General features: G+C 41.6%; 1 protein-coding gene across 1 annotated transcript in view; it reads left to right on the forward strand.

The window, feature by feature from the left end:
* Positions 1-15,539, forward strand: part of NUGGC (nuclear GTPase, germinal center associated) — a 45,679-nt gene that overhangs the window by 16,807 nt on the left and 13,333 nt on the right. The window contains exons 10-12 of the mRNA XM_045879338.3: positions 7,833-7,938; positions 9,132-9,265; positions 13,687-13,851. Of these exons, the coding sequence (XP_045735294.1) occupies positions 7,833-7,938; positions 9,132-9,265; positions 13,687-13,851 (405 nt within the window). The remainder of the gene's footprint in view (positions 1-7,832; positions 7,939-9,131; positions 9,266-13,686; positions 13,852-15,539) is intronic.

The following is a 15,539-nucleotide window of genomic DNA, read 5'->3' on the forward strand; positions in this document are numbered from 1 at the left end:
CATGCTGGCAGGCAGGGAGGGGTGTTGCAGAGAGGTGCAGGGAAAACTCCTCATGCTCCTGGGAAGAATTTTAAAGAACCAGTAGTCTGTAGTAAGGTGAGGAAGTGGGAGAAAGGGCTTTCTGCAGGAGCCTTGGGAGATAAGGCCTGAGCTATTTTTTTATTTTTTAAAGAGAGAGATTGAGAGCCTGAGCAGGGAGGTGCGGGGGGGTGGGGGTGGGAGGGCGGGAAGGGCAGAGGGAGAGAGAGAGAAAATCCTAAGCAGTTCCACGCCAAGTGCAGGGCCGGACACAGGGCTCGATCTCACGATTCTGAGATCGTGACCTGAGCCAAAATCAGGAGCCAGACCCTTAACTGACTGAGCCACCCAGACGCCCCCCCGAGCTGTGTTTTTCAAGCTTGAGAAATTGTTCTGTGGGAATCTTGGCATTTTCTTAAATTATTTTTGTTATTCTGCCACTAAAATAGTTACAGACATAAAACTCCTTACTATAATTGTCTTATACAAGGATAAAACTGAAACCAATTTTAAGAGAAGCTGTAAACAAAACATAGAAGAGATATATCAGGGTTAGTATAATGTGATAGATGTTTTGGTTTTGCTGAAACTAAATCTTTGGTGCAGCATAATAGTAAAAACCTATGGCCTGATGTCCAGTTCTATATTTAATTGCATTCTGTCGTTTGAATTCAATTACACGGATGCAGAAAACTTCTGCTGTACAAAGTGGAATTGAAAATGTCAAAGCTTTTGTCTCTAATTCAGAATAATCAGACCTCGTACTTAAGCCAAAGGCTTTGACCAACTAATTCTTAAATGCTGGTTTTAATGAGGCAATAACTGAGCAAAGCTGTTCTTATTCTCTTCAGTTGTTCTTGTTGGCATTCAAGAAATATGCATTTAATGAGTGCCTCATCATATTGTTTCTGGAAACAAAAACAAAATACTTCAATATACAATTCACAACTATATCACTAATAAATATGGCGCTTTGGTGTGTGTATGAGATAGGGTCTGGACAACAGTGAGTCAGCTTGCGGGGGGACTATTGTTCTATTATCATGTAAGTCTTTTTTAGGTCTACACACCTACACCTCTGAGAGCCAGGTGATACCTTAATTCTCCAACCACTTTACTTCAGACTGAATCAACCCTTCACTTGTACTGCATGGAGCAAATTTAATCTTAATCATAGAAAATATGAGGCAGGGACGCCTGGGTGGCTTAGTCGGTTACTTATCTGCCTTCGGCTCAGGTCATGATCCCAAGGTCCTGAGATCAAGTCCCACATCGGGCTCCTTGCTCAGTGGGGAGCCTGCTTCTCCCTCTCTCTGCTTGTGTGCGTGCTCTCTCTCTCTCTCTGACAAATAAATAAAATCTTAAAAAAAAAGAAATGTGAGGCAGAAGTTGATTATAAAGCAATCATTCATATAGATGTCTATGCTTATTTTTTAAATTTTTTATTGTTATATTAATCACCATACATTACATCATTAGTTTTTGATGTAGTGTTCCATGATTCATTGTTTGTGCATAACACCCAGTGCTCCATGCAGAACGTGCCCTCCTTAATACCCATCACCAGGCTAACCCATCCTCCCACCCGCCTCCCCTCTAGAACCCTCAGTTTGTTTTTCAGAGTCCATCATCTCTCCTATGCTTATTTTTTATTATAAAAATAAAAGTTAGGAAAACATATTGTAAGAAAAATGACAGACCCCTGAGACTCCATTTGTAGACCTCAGTCTGGTAATACTATGTATTTTAGAAAGATTATTTTCTCAGCATTAAGGAGAATGGATGGGGGGAGGGGCGAGTGAAGACTGGATGCAGAGAGACCGTTTGGGAGGCTTCTGCTATAATCCGGCTGGAAGTGCTAAGAACTGAACAAGGCAGTCACCATAGGACTAGAGGAGAGGAGATGTGTTCGAGAGATGTTAGTGAGTTCACATCCACAAGACTGGATGATGACTTGTATGTGGCAGGTGAAAGAGAGCTGGGTGTTTACATTCTCAGATACATGCTTGGAGCTGGTTATTACATAGCATTTTACCTTTGCTTTAGGGTACCTTTAACGAAAACCATCCTACTCCTCCTGCGTGTCTCTCCTTTCCTTTCATGCTATTAACACACTCACAACACTTCTTTTTTTTTAATTGAAGTACAGTCGACACACAATTTTATATTAGTTTCTGGGGTACAACATAGTGATTTGACTATTCTATATATCACAAAACGATCACCACAAAATAAGTCTGTCATCTGTCACCATGTTATTACAGTATTAGCGACTATAGTCCCTATGCTGTACTTTACATTCCCATGACTTGTTTAGTTTGTAACTGGAACTTTATACCTCTTAATCCCCTTCACCTATTTGGCCCATCCTTCCATCCCCCTCCCCTCTGGCAACCACCAGTCTGTTCTCTATTTGTGAGTCTGTTTCCATTTTGTTTTGATTGTTCATTTGTTTTGTTTTTTACATTCCTTATAAGTGAAATCATATGGTATTTGTCTTCCTCTGTCCGACTTATTTCACTTAGTGTAATTTCCTGTAGGTCCATCCGTGTTGTTGCAAATGGCAAGATTCCATTCTTTTTTATGGCTGAGTAATATTCCACTGTATGTGGAATATCCATTCAGCCATCAATGGACACTTAGGTTGCTTCCATATCTTGGCTATTATTAATAATGTTGCAGTGAACAGGAGGGTGCATAGATCTTTTCAAATTAGTGTTTTCATTTTCTTCAGATAAGTATCCAGAAGGGGAATTGCTGGATCACATGGTACTCTATTTTTAATTTTTTTTGGGAACCTCCACACTGTTTTCCACAGTGGCTGCACCAATTTACAATCCCACCAACAGTGCACATGGGTTCCTTTTTCTCCACATCCTTACTAACACTTAACTATTTCTTATCTTTTTGATAGTAGCCATTCTGACTAGTGTAAGGTGATATCTTGTGGTTGTAATTAGCATTTCCATGGTGATTAGTGATGGTGAGCATTTTTCATGTGTCTGTGGACCATCTATATATATGTCTTCTTTGGAATGATGTCTACCCAGTTCCTCTACCCATTTTTAATCAGATTATTTGTTTTTTGGGGGGTGTGCCCAAGCATGAGCTCTTTATATATTTTGGATATTAACTCCTTATCACATATAGGATTTGCAAATATCTTCTTCCATTGAGTAGGCTGCCTTTTTGTTTTGTTGACAGTTTCTTTCTCTGGGCAAAAACTTTTTAGTTTGATGTAGTCCCAATTGTTTATTTTTGCTTTTGTTGTCTTTGTCTGAGGAGATAGATCCAAAACAAAACAAAACAAAACAAAAACAAAAACAATGTCCAAAAGTTTATTGCCTATCTGGTCTTTTAGGAGTTTTATGGTTTCAGGACTTACATTTAGGTCTTTAATCCATTTTGAGCTTATTTTTGTATATGGTTTAAGAAAGTAGTCTAGTTTCATTCTTTTGCATGTAGCTGACCAGCTTTCCCAACACCATTTATTGAGGAGACTGTGTTTTCCCCATTGTATATTCCTGCCTCTTTTGTTGTAGATTAATGGACCATACAAACATGGGTTTGTTTCTGGGCTGTCTATTCTCTTCCATTATCTATGTGTCAGTTTTTGTGCCAGTACCATACTGCTTTGATAACTATAGTGTTGTCATAGGGTTTGAAATCTAGATGCATGATACCTCCAGCTTTGTTTTTCTTTCTCAGCATTGCTTTATCTATTTGGGGTCTTTTGTGGTTCCATACAAATTTTAGTATTATTTGTTTTAGTTCTGTGAAAAATGCTGTTGGTATTTTGATAGGGATTGCCTTGAATCTGTAGATTGCTTTGGGCCGTATGGACATTTTAATGATATTAATCCTTCCAATCCATGCTAACACACTTAACAACACTTCTGACATCTGTGTTGGGATTTTTTTCCCACCCTAAGCAATTCTCTGTGACACTATGATTTTTTTTTTTTTTTAGTTAACATATAATGTACTGTTAGTTTCAGGGGTAGAATTTAGAGATTCATCAGTTGCATATGATACCCAGTGCTCATTAACATCCCATGCCCTCCTTAATGCCCATCACCAGTTACCCCATCCCCCCACCCACCTCCCCTCCAGCAACCCTCAGTTTGTTTCCTACAGTTCAGAGTCTCTTATGGTTTGCCTCCCTCTCTGTTTTTATCTTATTTTATTTTTCCTTCCCTTCCCCTATGTTCATCTGTTTTGTTTCTTAAATTCCACATATGAGTGAAATCATATGGTATTTGTCTTTCTCTGACTGACTTATTTCACTTAACATAATAGCCTCTAGTTCCATCCACGTTGTTGCAAAAGGCAAGATTTCATCCTTTTTGATGGCTGAGTAATATTCTGTGTGTGTGTGTGTGTGTGTGTGTGTATACATATGCCACATCTTCTTTAGTCATCTGTTGATGGACATCTGGGCTCTTTCCATATTTTGGCTCTTGTGGACATTGCTGCTGTAAACATTGGGGTGCATGTGCCCCTTTAAATCACTATTTTTGTATCCTTTGGATAAATACCTAGTAGTACAATTGCTGGGTCATGGGGTAGGGCATCCTACAATTTAACCCAAGCTGAAAATATCTTCCTGGACATAGTATCAGATCCCACAGGTGAAGGGCTCAGTCCCACAAGACTGCTCCCTACTTCAGATGCCAACTGCAAATAGTAGGTCCCTAGGTTACCCACAACTTCTCTCTGACTTGGCTACAAATTGAAGATCCCCATGACCTCCTCCCCCTTGGATACAATTATTTGCTAGAATGACTCACAGAATGCAATGAAATAATCACTTACATCTACCAGTTTTTAAAAATATAATAAAGTATAAAAGCTACAGATGAACAGCCAGATGAAGAGATACATAGGGAAAGGCCTGGGAGGAGTCCAAATGCAAGAACTTCTGTCCCCATGGAGTTGGAGTATGTCACCCTCCCGTTATGCGGATGTGTTCACCCACCTGGAAGCTCCCTAACCCCATACTGTTGGGGTTTTATGGAGGTTTCCTCACAGGGGCATCATCAATTACTATATTTCTAGTCCCTCTACCCTCTCTGGAAAATGGGGGTGGGATGGAGTGGGGCTGAAAATTCCAAACTTCTAATGACCTGATCTGTGACCAGCCCCCATTCAGGAGCTCACCCAGAGTTGCCTCATTAGAAAAAGAAGACACTCCTATCACTTAGGAAATTCCAAGGGATTTAGGATCTGTGTCAGGTACTGAGTCAAAGACCAAATATTAGGACAAGAGATGCTTCTAGTGCTCTTATCACTTAGGAAATCACAGTGGTTTTAGGAGCTCTGTGCTGAGAACTGGGGACAAAGACTAATGTTAGAACCAAATATTGTCCTAGCACCCCGATTTATAAGGAATTTAGGAGCCCCCTGTGTCAGAAACTGGGGGAAGAGACCAATACATATACATTTTTTTTCTTATTACTATTACTTATTTTACTTAGTTTGAGGATTATAATAGACTCATGGTTTTTCACAGAATTACTGTGTTCTTTTTGATGTTCCAGTTCACCTCTTGGCCAATGGGAGCCTGTAATTTAAGCTGGTTCCTTTTAGCCTTACCCAGAGATTTTCAAAAATATTTTTGCTCTTTGACAACAACAAGATACTCAGGCTCCTTTTATTTTTTCCCTGCCCCAAGATATGGAACTACTACTCTCAAAGAAACTTGGGTTTCTTTCAGTAAAAAATAATACTAAAAATAAAAGCTGGGGTGCTAGGGGTCCGTATCAAATGATTTCATACAAGCAAAAGAAGTGGGCAGGGTGATATCACTGCAAAATTATTTTAATGACAAAGCTAGAAAAGATAGATTTTTTTTTTGAAAATGGGGTCATGATTTATATTACTGATCTCAAGCTAACTCCAGCTTTATTATCCCCCTTTGATTCTGCTTTTATCTAGTATCCCTTCTATTTTGAGCTATAGGCTTTCTCCTCTCTCATATATAATATCTTCTTACAAACTTTAATATCTGTGGTGTTATACACTGTCCTAACCAACCATGTGTGTAAATTGTAACAGTGACCCATCTTTCCATGGGATAATTGGATGAATATCCACTCACCTCTTGGATCCTACTTTCTAGCTGTAACTGTTTCTACATCTCTTTTATAATAATACAGAACCTGCATACTGTAGTCACTTCACTGGCACTATAAAAATATTTCTCTGTACTATAATAACAAACATAAGTGCTAACTAATCGTCAATAATTTTTAGAAGAGGTATACAGAATTTAGAGCAAGATTTTAAATAATGTAAACACCTAGACACAGTGAGGCATACTCCTTTCTTTCAATTGTTCTAAAACCCTACTTAAATTTAATTCCACGTCAGTTTTATCTCCCAATAGAAAATAGTTTCAACTTTCCCTAACTTTTTTGCTAGAGTCAAAATTCTATCAGAAGGGGGGAAAAGTTAATCTTGGCAGATCCTTTGTATAATTTCAGCCCTGACTGTAGTGTGTGGGGCTGCTGGAAGCTTACCCAGGCATCTCTATTCCAGCCTTGACTGCATGGGCTTACAGCTTGCCAGACATGTGGTCTCTCGCCTCTCCCAGTGGACTACTCACTCAGCTCTTTTGTATCTTTGCATCAGAAAGAGATTGACAACTCTCTACAGTTTTCTGCTGCCCCCAAACACCCATGCACACACACACAACCCTTTATGGTTTTTCTCTTTTTCTTTCTTTCTTTCTTTCTTTCTTTCTTTCTTTCTTTCTTTCTTTCTTTCTTTCTTTCTTTCTTTCTTCTTTCTTTCTTTTTTAGATTTATTCATTTGAGAGAGAGAAAGAGAGGCAGGGAGGGGCAGAGGGAGAGGGAGAGAGAAACTTTAGCAGATTCTGTGCTCAGCATAGAGCCCGATGTGGGGCTCGATCTCACGACCTGTGATCACAACCTGAGCTGAAACCAAGAGTAGGACGCTTAACTGACTGAGCCACCCAGGCACCCCTTCTTTTCTTTTAAGTGAGAATAATGAAAGATTATGGAACAATATTTGTGTCTAATCCCAGTGTGACTTCTCTGTGATCATGATTTTTCTAATCATAAAAAAGATTTCCTCACATTCTTAAGTCCTTGACATTTAAAACCATGATTTACTTAAATGTCGCTCTGCTTTTAAATGTGTCTGATTACTCACTAAGCACCCAGCTAAGAAACTTGTATTTTCACAGCACCTTTGCCCCATGTTGTGTGGCGTAGGTAAATATTTAATAACCAGCCCTCTGTTTAAAAAGAAAAGAAAAGAAAAGAAACAAACAAAAAAAGCCCTGATTTCTAGCATTTGCTGATTCCCAAGGTGTAATACTCCCACCATTGCCAAGTTCAAGCTACCAGGGTGATGTCACTAAAGGCGGAGCCGGGGAGAGCTGTGAATGGGCTCTTAGGAACAGGTGCAGCCGGCTCTAGCCCATTGCCGCCTTTGCCGGAGTTGGGCTTTTTTTTGTGTTGTTTCCATAAAGCATCCCGGTACTTTTCCTCTCTCTGAACATTTCAGTACACTCTGAACTATTTTCTCTACACATTTCCTTCTAGAATTGCTATTCTTAACTCCCAAGAGAATAGTTTCTATGCAGCGGTTTTCTTACAATGTCCATCCTTGTGAGGTGTGGACAGATGGGAACACCTGATGTACAGGTGTGCTGTGTTCTTTAAGGGGCTCTTGCCGGGTTGAAAGTGAGTGAGCGGAAGCTTGCTGAAGGTTCTTATAAGGCCTGCGCGTTGTTTCCTTCACCATGTTTGAGTTATTCTGTTCCCTGTGTGTCTCTCTCACTTCAGAGAAAACTGCCTGCTGACTCCAAGGTTCTGGAGGCTTCCGATCTGGTGTACACAGTCAGCGCCCAGGAGTACTGGCAGCAGGCTCTCCTCACTGAGGAGGAAACTGGTAATTTATATATATTTTTTATCTCAGTCACTAGAATTCTCAAGATGAAGCTCGGCACATTGAATTACCTCTCTAGAATTTTCTGTGTGTCATTTCCAGCTTGTCGCAGTTTCTATACCTGTTAGCTGATGTTATCTGTTTTTCTCTCTGCATTGTTGTGGTGCCTGAGACCACAGTTTCTCTTTTCATCCAAATTTTACCAACAGTTGGTAGAGGTCAGAGATTGGGTTGTCATTTCCTAAGTATTTGGCTTGTAATTCATCACTCACCCTGCTACAAGTATTAGACGTGTTTACCCGGCATCTATTGTATGCTTTGTCTCTGAGGAGGAAAAAGCAGAAGACATGACCCCTTTCTTCACAGAACTTAAAATCTAGATGAGGAGCTAGTACTAAGGCATGTGTAAAAATCAAGGTACAAATAAGGCTTAGTTAAATGGTGCTGTGAATACAATAGAAGCCCAGAGAACCTAGAGGTCTGTGTGACTGGAGCACTCAATGTGAAGTGGGCAAGCAGGCAGGCTCTGAGCTTGACTTTGATCCAAGCTTAAAATGGCTTAAGACGGGCATGCATTTTACCTGATGTGTCTGCGTGGGAGAGGAGGTGAAGGGCCAGAAGGTGTAAAGTGTTCCTAGAAATGGGGGAACTTCTTGAACAAGGATATAAAAGAAATAATCAGCATGGCATACGCAAGGAATGATACAGAAGAATTTCCGCTTATGGGAATAACAAGGAGAAAAGTAGGATGACACCTGTTATCTTCTGACCAACAAAAGGTTAGGACTAAGAGGAATTTCTAATCCAAAATCCCATTCAGCAGAAATTCTCATGGAAAATCTAGGGGGACGGAAGAGCTGAGACTCTGGGATTGTGAGCACCTTTTGTTCAACTCTTTGTAAGTAGCAGTCCCGAGGGAAGCACCAATGTTTCTAACCAGCCTGCACTTTTCTACTTAGTTGGACTTGTACCACTAAATAAAATTAATATTCATCATTGCTGACTTGCCCATTCATTATTGTTGATCCTAGACATGGAAAAAAACATCCCCTAGAAAAGTTGGTATAGTGGGCAGTCAGCCCATGTAGGACCTCAGCTGTAGCTAATTCAGACTGCCATTCCGATCTGTTCATTTTTGTGAATTCTCTTTGCTGTGAACTCTGGCCTTTTAAAATTGTGCTGCCTGTGAATTCCAGAAATCCCCAGGTTAAGAGGCTATATCAGGAAAAGACTCCTGGACAAGAAGAGGAGGATGGTGACCAAGTATGTGACTGAAGCCTTTGGTTTATTGCTCCTCACAGACAGTTTCAACTGCACGGAAAACCTGCCGGTATGGGAGATACTTATGTGTGTGCTCTGCCTTCCAGCCTGGGCAGAACATTCCCTTTACCAAGTTTGGAAAATAAGTTACAATATTTTTTCTTTTCATATCAAAGGAAGATAGTAAGCTCAGAATATCTAAAGAAGACAGAGATAATTTGAGGGTTACAATGGTGACATTTGAGTAAAAAAGAAAGGAATAATATTTTGCCTGACAGAGGGGTTGAGAGGAAAATGTAGAAACGATCAGCAGCTACTTTCACCTCTCCTGGGACCTTGAATAAGATGGAATGTGTTTAAGCAATAACAGAATTGATTTGTGTCACCCTCGTAGAATACCAACAATTCTTGGTTATCCTACAGAGGCATGGTTAGGCATACAGTCCAAAAAATTTCATCTGTCTATGGATTTCCTTTATGCCCCGGTGCTGTCAGAATCTCAAACTCAGAGCAGCCTAGTACAATAATGTGAGAGAGGAAGGGAGCTAGCAGGGACATTCAGCAAAGAGTTTAGATATATATCTTCACGATCTTGAATGCTGGCCTTCCGAATGACCAGTTCCAAATACTCTTCTCATAGGAATGGACAAATTTATCTCTTTGATGGATGATTTATTTATTTATTTATTTATTTATTTATTTATTTATTTATTTATTTATTTATTTATTTAAAGATTTTATTTATTCATTTGAGACACAGAGATACAGAGAGAGAGAGAAAGCATGAGCAAGGGGAGAGGCAGAGGGAGAGGGAGAAACAGTTTCCCTGCCCCTGAGCCAGGAGCCCGATGTAGGGCTCGCTCGATCCCAGGACCCTGGGATCATGACCTGAGCGGAAAGCAGACGCTTAACCATCTGAGCCACCCAGGCACCCCAGGATGATTTATTTTTTTACTCTAAAATAAGATGGATTGGCTGCTAAATTAGAGGCAGGGGAGAGTTTTCGAAAAAAAAAATCTGTCATTTCAATCAATCACCAACTATACTGCTTCTCTGTGAGTCATTTGCATTTGAATTGCATTTGAATATACAATCAGGCAATCATATATTAAAACAGCCTGCAGGGGTGCCTGGGTGGCTCAGTTGTTAAGCGTCTGCCTTCGGCTCAGGTCATGATCCTAGGGTCCTGGGATCGAGCCCCGCATTGAGCTCCCTGCTCAGCTGGGAGTCTGCTTCTCCCTCTCCCTCTCCCCCTGCTTGTGTTCCCTCTTTTGCTGTGTCTCTCTCTGTCAAATAAATAAATTTAAAAAATTAAAAAAATTAAAATAAAATAAAATAAAATAAAACAGCCTGCAGCAACCTGCCTAGGAAACCAACCTCTTATCTACAACAAACAGTGCAGGAGGGCAGCCTGCTGTAAGTTACATTCATAGGGAGTCAGACTGCCATCTCTAGGAACAATCCAAGAAGCTAAGCAATGATGTCTGTAACAATCAGACCCAAATGGGCTACTAATGCACCCTAATGAATCACATAGGATCCCCGCTTCTAATTAGCCCACCCACAGCTCCCCTATGGCAGTGGCCTCTGATGGGGGCGTGCCTGGAGCCTTCCCACTCCTCCGCCTGCCTTTGAATCTCTGCCAAACACAAGTGATGGTGGCTGACTCTCTTTCTCTAGCAAGCTCTGGATAAAGAGCCTTCGCCTGTTCTCATCTGGCTGGTGTTTATTTCCATACTTGCTATCAACCATCAGATTTGCCCCACCAGATTGTCCAACTTTTTGTTATGCCGAACAAGGAAGGGGCAAAGAAAGTGAACCAGTAGGGCTCCCTGAGGGGTCAAGGGGCTGGTTCTGAGACTGTGGGAAGGTACCCCTGGGCTGGCCCTATGGCGTGGCCAGGGGAGGCAGATAATGGAGACCTGACTTCAATGTGAAAAGTAAGTAATGCCGACTGTTGACGGTCTTTGCAGTTTTGGTCAAATGTCTGCATTTTAAAAATTCTATATAAAAGTGACATACAGACCAAGGTTCCCTGTCTTTTTTATCATATTTCTTATGCCTTGTTTTGGCCTAGTTCTTTGAGGGAAAACCAAAAACAACAGCAACAAGCTGGAATCTTGAGATTTTCTAACTTAACTGTCCTCTGAAATACCAGGGAAGCATTTGACCTTCTAACTTCCCGAAAATGTTCTTCAGGGTGAAAATTGCCTCTCTGCCCAGCAAAAGATTGCTTTTGGAAGTGCTAATGGAAAACAAATCAGATGTGGTGCTGTGTGTGGTTGGTTTGTTTTACAAACACAAGGACAAGGCATTTTGCAATCAGAGAAGTGCCTGCCCGGTGCTCTTCTCGGCTAAGGGGGAGGGGCAGCCCGTGGAGGGACTCTGTGCCATCCTCAGGGCCAGGCTGTAGGCGACAGAAAACACAGAGGAGGGTGCTGGTTAGCACTTTTGGGGTAGCCCTTCACATGGGCGTCAGCCAGCACTTTTCCTCAAAACCCTTTGGCCTCAGATATTGGTCTCAGTCTTAGTTCATTGATGGGAAGTTGGAAGGCAAGAGTTTTGTCAGTTCCTTTGCATTCTGAAAAAATGTGGTGATTGATCATTTTTTAAGATTATGATTCAAACCAAAAAAAAAAAAAAATAGAGTCTGGGTAGTTATTCTCCCATCCAAGTACTAACCAGGCCCGACCCTGCTTAGCTTCCGAGATCAGACGAGATCAGGCGCGTTCAGGGTGGTATGGCCATAGACTGGGTAGTTATTGATTCTAAATGAACAGGGATCTAGTCATTCTTTTTATGAATCAGTAGGAAGCTGATTATGACATCTTAATGTCAAATGAGCCCTGCGTTTATTCGTAGGAGATGTAAGCCTTTCCCCTTCTTACTGTTCTTTTATTCCCAGACCTGCCCTTTCTTATCATTCTTTTGTTTATTTAACAACGATTTGTTGAGTATGAGACTTTGTGAGAATCTTGCCTGTAGAGTTTCTGTTGGTGACATCTTTCTTATTTCCTTTTGATCACCAGTAACACCACAAACTCAAAAGAATCCAGAGGGCACTCTGAAAGAAAAGTATGACTTATAGAATTCTTACCAGTGAAAAACTATGAGAATCCATGGAATAGTCTCCATAAACTTTAAAACTTATGTATTCTAAGTCTCTAGAAGTATGGGGGTTTGAGGCTGTTTTCAGGAAGATTCAGCTTCATTCACTTCAATGCAGTCAAGATCTAGAAAAGATCTAAGTCGTTTGTGTAAGGTCACACATCAATTTGAGAGCGATTTCCGTCATCAAATTTGGAATAGAATTTAAAACCCCACATTATCTAGCAATTTCTCTGTGGCCTTCATTCACTCCAAAATGTTTATCAACTGCACACTCTGTGCCATGCCTTGGAATAAACAAACATGAATAACACAGTCTGCAGATCCTTCAGCAAGTTCCTAGTCCAGGGAAGGAGATATGGAATGAGACAGACATAGCACAGCAGGAGGAGGGCTGTAATGCAGGGATGTACAAGATTCAGTGGAAGCACAGGAAAGAGAGCCCCAATTCCACCCAGTGGGGTCAGGGGAGGCATCACATGGGGAGTGGCTTTTGAGCTTTGTCTGGAAGGATGGGAAGCATGTGTAAAGGCATGGGGTACAAAAGGGATGACACATTTGGAGAATGGTAGCAAGTTCAGGAGCAGCTACCCTGGGATGGGATGACATTTTGGGCAAAGAGCTGGTGGTGCTGGAGAAGTTGGCTGAGTCCTTGCTGTGAGGAGCCCTTAAGTGCTGAGCTAAGTAGTGTGGCTTCCATCTGCTGTAGGCATTGTGATTCTTAAGATTCTCACACACGGAATAACACTACAGAGTTCCCAGTTGAAATCTAGAGGTCAAGGCTGTCTCTCCCTTGTATTAATTGAGTAGATCTTTTCCTCTTCGACTAGATTATATTCTCCTTTGAAGAAAGGACCATGTCTTTATTATTGCGTCCTGTAGCTTTGTTCTTCAAAGTGTGGTCCAGGGCCCAGAAGATCAGCATCACCTGGGGGCTTGCTAGAATTGTAGAATCTCAGGTCCTCAGATTTGAACAAACTCTCCCGGTGACTTATACACATGTTAAAGTTTGAGAAACTAGATTCTCAAAAACTGTGTTGTGCACAAAGCCTACTAATGTTTGTGGAATCAGATGTCATTGAAAAAATATGTTTTAACAGCATTTGGATTTTTATTTGAGTAGTTATTCCCTCAAATAGCCTAATGGATTAGACACCTAAAGTAAGTTGCAGGAGGCATATATATATTGTGCTCTCCAACCCACAAAGCTTAAGGAGGTCTGTCCACTGAGGGATGCTTTACTGGGACAAAAGAAGTCAACTGAGGGTGATTAGCTCAAGCCAAATCTTGTGTTAGTGGACAAGCATAAAGGAAGCAAAATTTGAAGAGAGAGTGCCCTTAGGGAGGGGGTGGCCTCATGCTTCTTATGGTCCCTGTCCCTAGAACGAATACTTGCACATGAGTGGACTGCGGAGATTTGTGGAAGAGAAGATACAGCTGCTGGAGAAGGCCATTGACCAGTGCTTTGCCCACATAGAGCAGCCTCTGCAAGAAGGAGTCCAAAATGCCAGGACTTCCTACCGACGGATCCTTGGGGCATGCCTGGTGGTGAGTGACCCTCTCCAGGGAGGACCTGTGATATTCGGTGACATCTGCCTTATCTCCATGCTCTTTTTTGCACTATTTCATGGCTTTTGAAGGAAATAAAGAGCTAAACGAGAGTAGGAGGGAGTGAAAATTGTATACAGGAAAGCCCATACAGGGAACTGTCCGGTTGTGCATCACGAGGACCCAGGAGAGAACTGAGGGTCTTGTTTTGAGTGCCAGCTCTACCCATCATGTACAGCATAGCCCCGGGTGAGACCTTCAACCCATTTAAGATTGTGGGTGTTTTCCTCTGTAAAATGGGATGCTAAATACTCACCCTACCTATCTTAGGGTTGATAGAAATGCCAATTAGATTACATAATAAGGAAACATCTTGTAACCTCTCAAGGGGCCTGCAAATTGTTGTTTTATCTCTTAATTACTTATATGAGGTAGCTGAAGGATAAAGATGTAAGTGCCAGGCTGTATTTATCTAAGGCTAAGGGGTGAAAAAAGAGGCTTCTCGTATCTGTTTGCTAGGGCTACTATAACATAAAATACCATTGACCAGGTGGTTTAAAGGGCAGACATTTATTCTCACAGTTGTGAAGGTTAGAAGCCCCAAGATCAAGGCAGTGCAAGGTTGGTTTCTCCTGGGGCTTCTCTTTCTGGCTTGCACATGGCCACCTTCTAGCTGTGTCCTCCCACAGTCTTTTTTCTGTGTGTGCATCCCTGGCATCTCTCTCTCTTCTTATAAGGACACCAGTCCAATAGGCTTAGGACCTACCCTTATGCCCTCGTTTAACCCTAATTACCTCCCTAAAGGCCCTATCTCCAAATATAGTCACACCGGGGCTCAGAGCTTTAACATGTCAAGTCAGAGGGATACAGGTCACTCCATGACACCTATTAAGAGTAAGGAATGATGAACAACACTGCTCACGGGACAAGGATGATACAGAAGTCTCTAGAGATGGGAGTAGTGCATAGATTGCATGTTGTTGGCATTGTTGTAATATGAGTTGGAAAGTTAGAATGTTAGCAGTGAGAAGGTGGTATGTAATGGAGCTCTACATTTCCATGGGCTAAAAGAGTATAGAAGTGGGAAAGATTCTGGGGTCACTGGAGAGGACTGTTAGAATTTTGACACAGGAGAATGAGAGGTGGAGTGCCTTCCACATGGCTGGACGGGGGGGTGGCTGAGTGTCCATGAATATAGTATGTCACATGCATTCACTCATGCATTCAGCAAACGTGGATAAAATGCTTACTCTGGTGCCAGATACTGTACATTACCTGATTCGGTCCTTATAGCAATTCTGGGTGGTAACCACTCTTATTATTATTTTAATTTTACAGCCTTACAGTGGCTGAACAGCTTTCCGTGGCCACATATGGGATCCACATCTACCACAGGCCTGTTTTCAGAGCCTGGATGCCCAACCCCTACGCTTGCCTATTGCACCTCCCTAACTGTGCTCTGCAAACTATTGCAGCTACTTGTAATTGCCAACCAGTCATGTAGTTTAAAATTTGTCAATCCCCATAAAAGTAGTGAAGCTTGGTCCACAAATAGCCAGCATTACCTTGCCAGCTCCATAGTGAGCCTCCTTGGGAGCAGAACCTCCAGCCCCATTCAGGTGACTGTAACCCCAGCCAACGTCTGATGGAGACTCACGGCGGAGCCCCGAGCCAGCACTGGCCAGCTG

This window comes from Mirounga angustirostris, unplaced genomic scaffold, assembly GCF_029215605.1.
Source record: "Mirounga angustirostris isolate CCGP_5_RB_7025 unplaced genomic scaffold, mMirAng1.0.hap1 SCAF_2, whole genome shotgun sequence".
NCBI lineage: Eukaryota > Metazoa > Chordata > Mammalia > Carnivora > Phocidae > Mirounga > Mirounga angustirostris.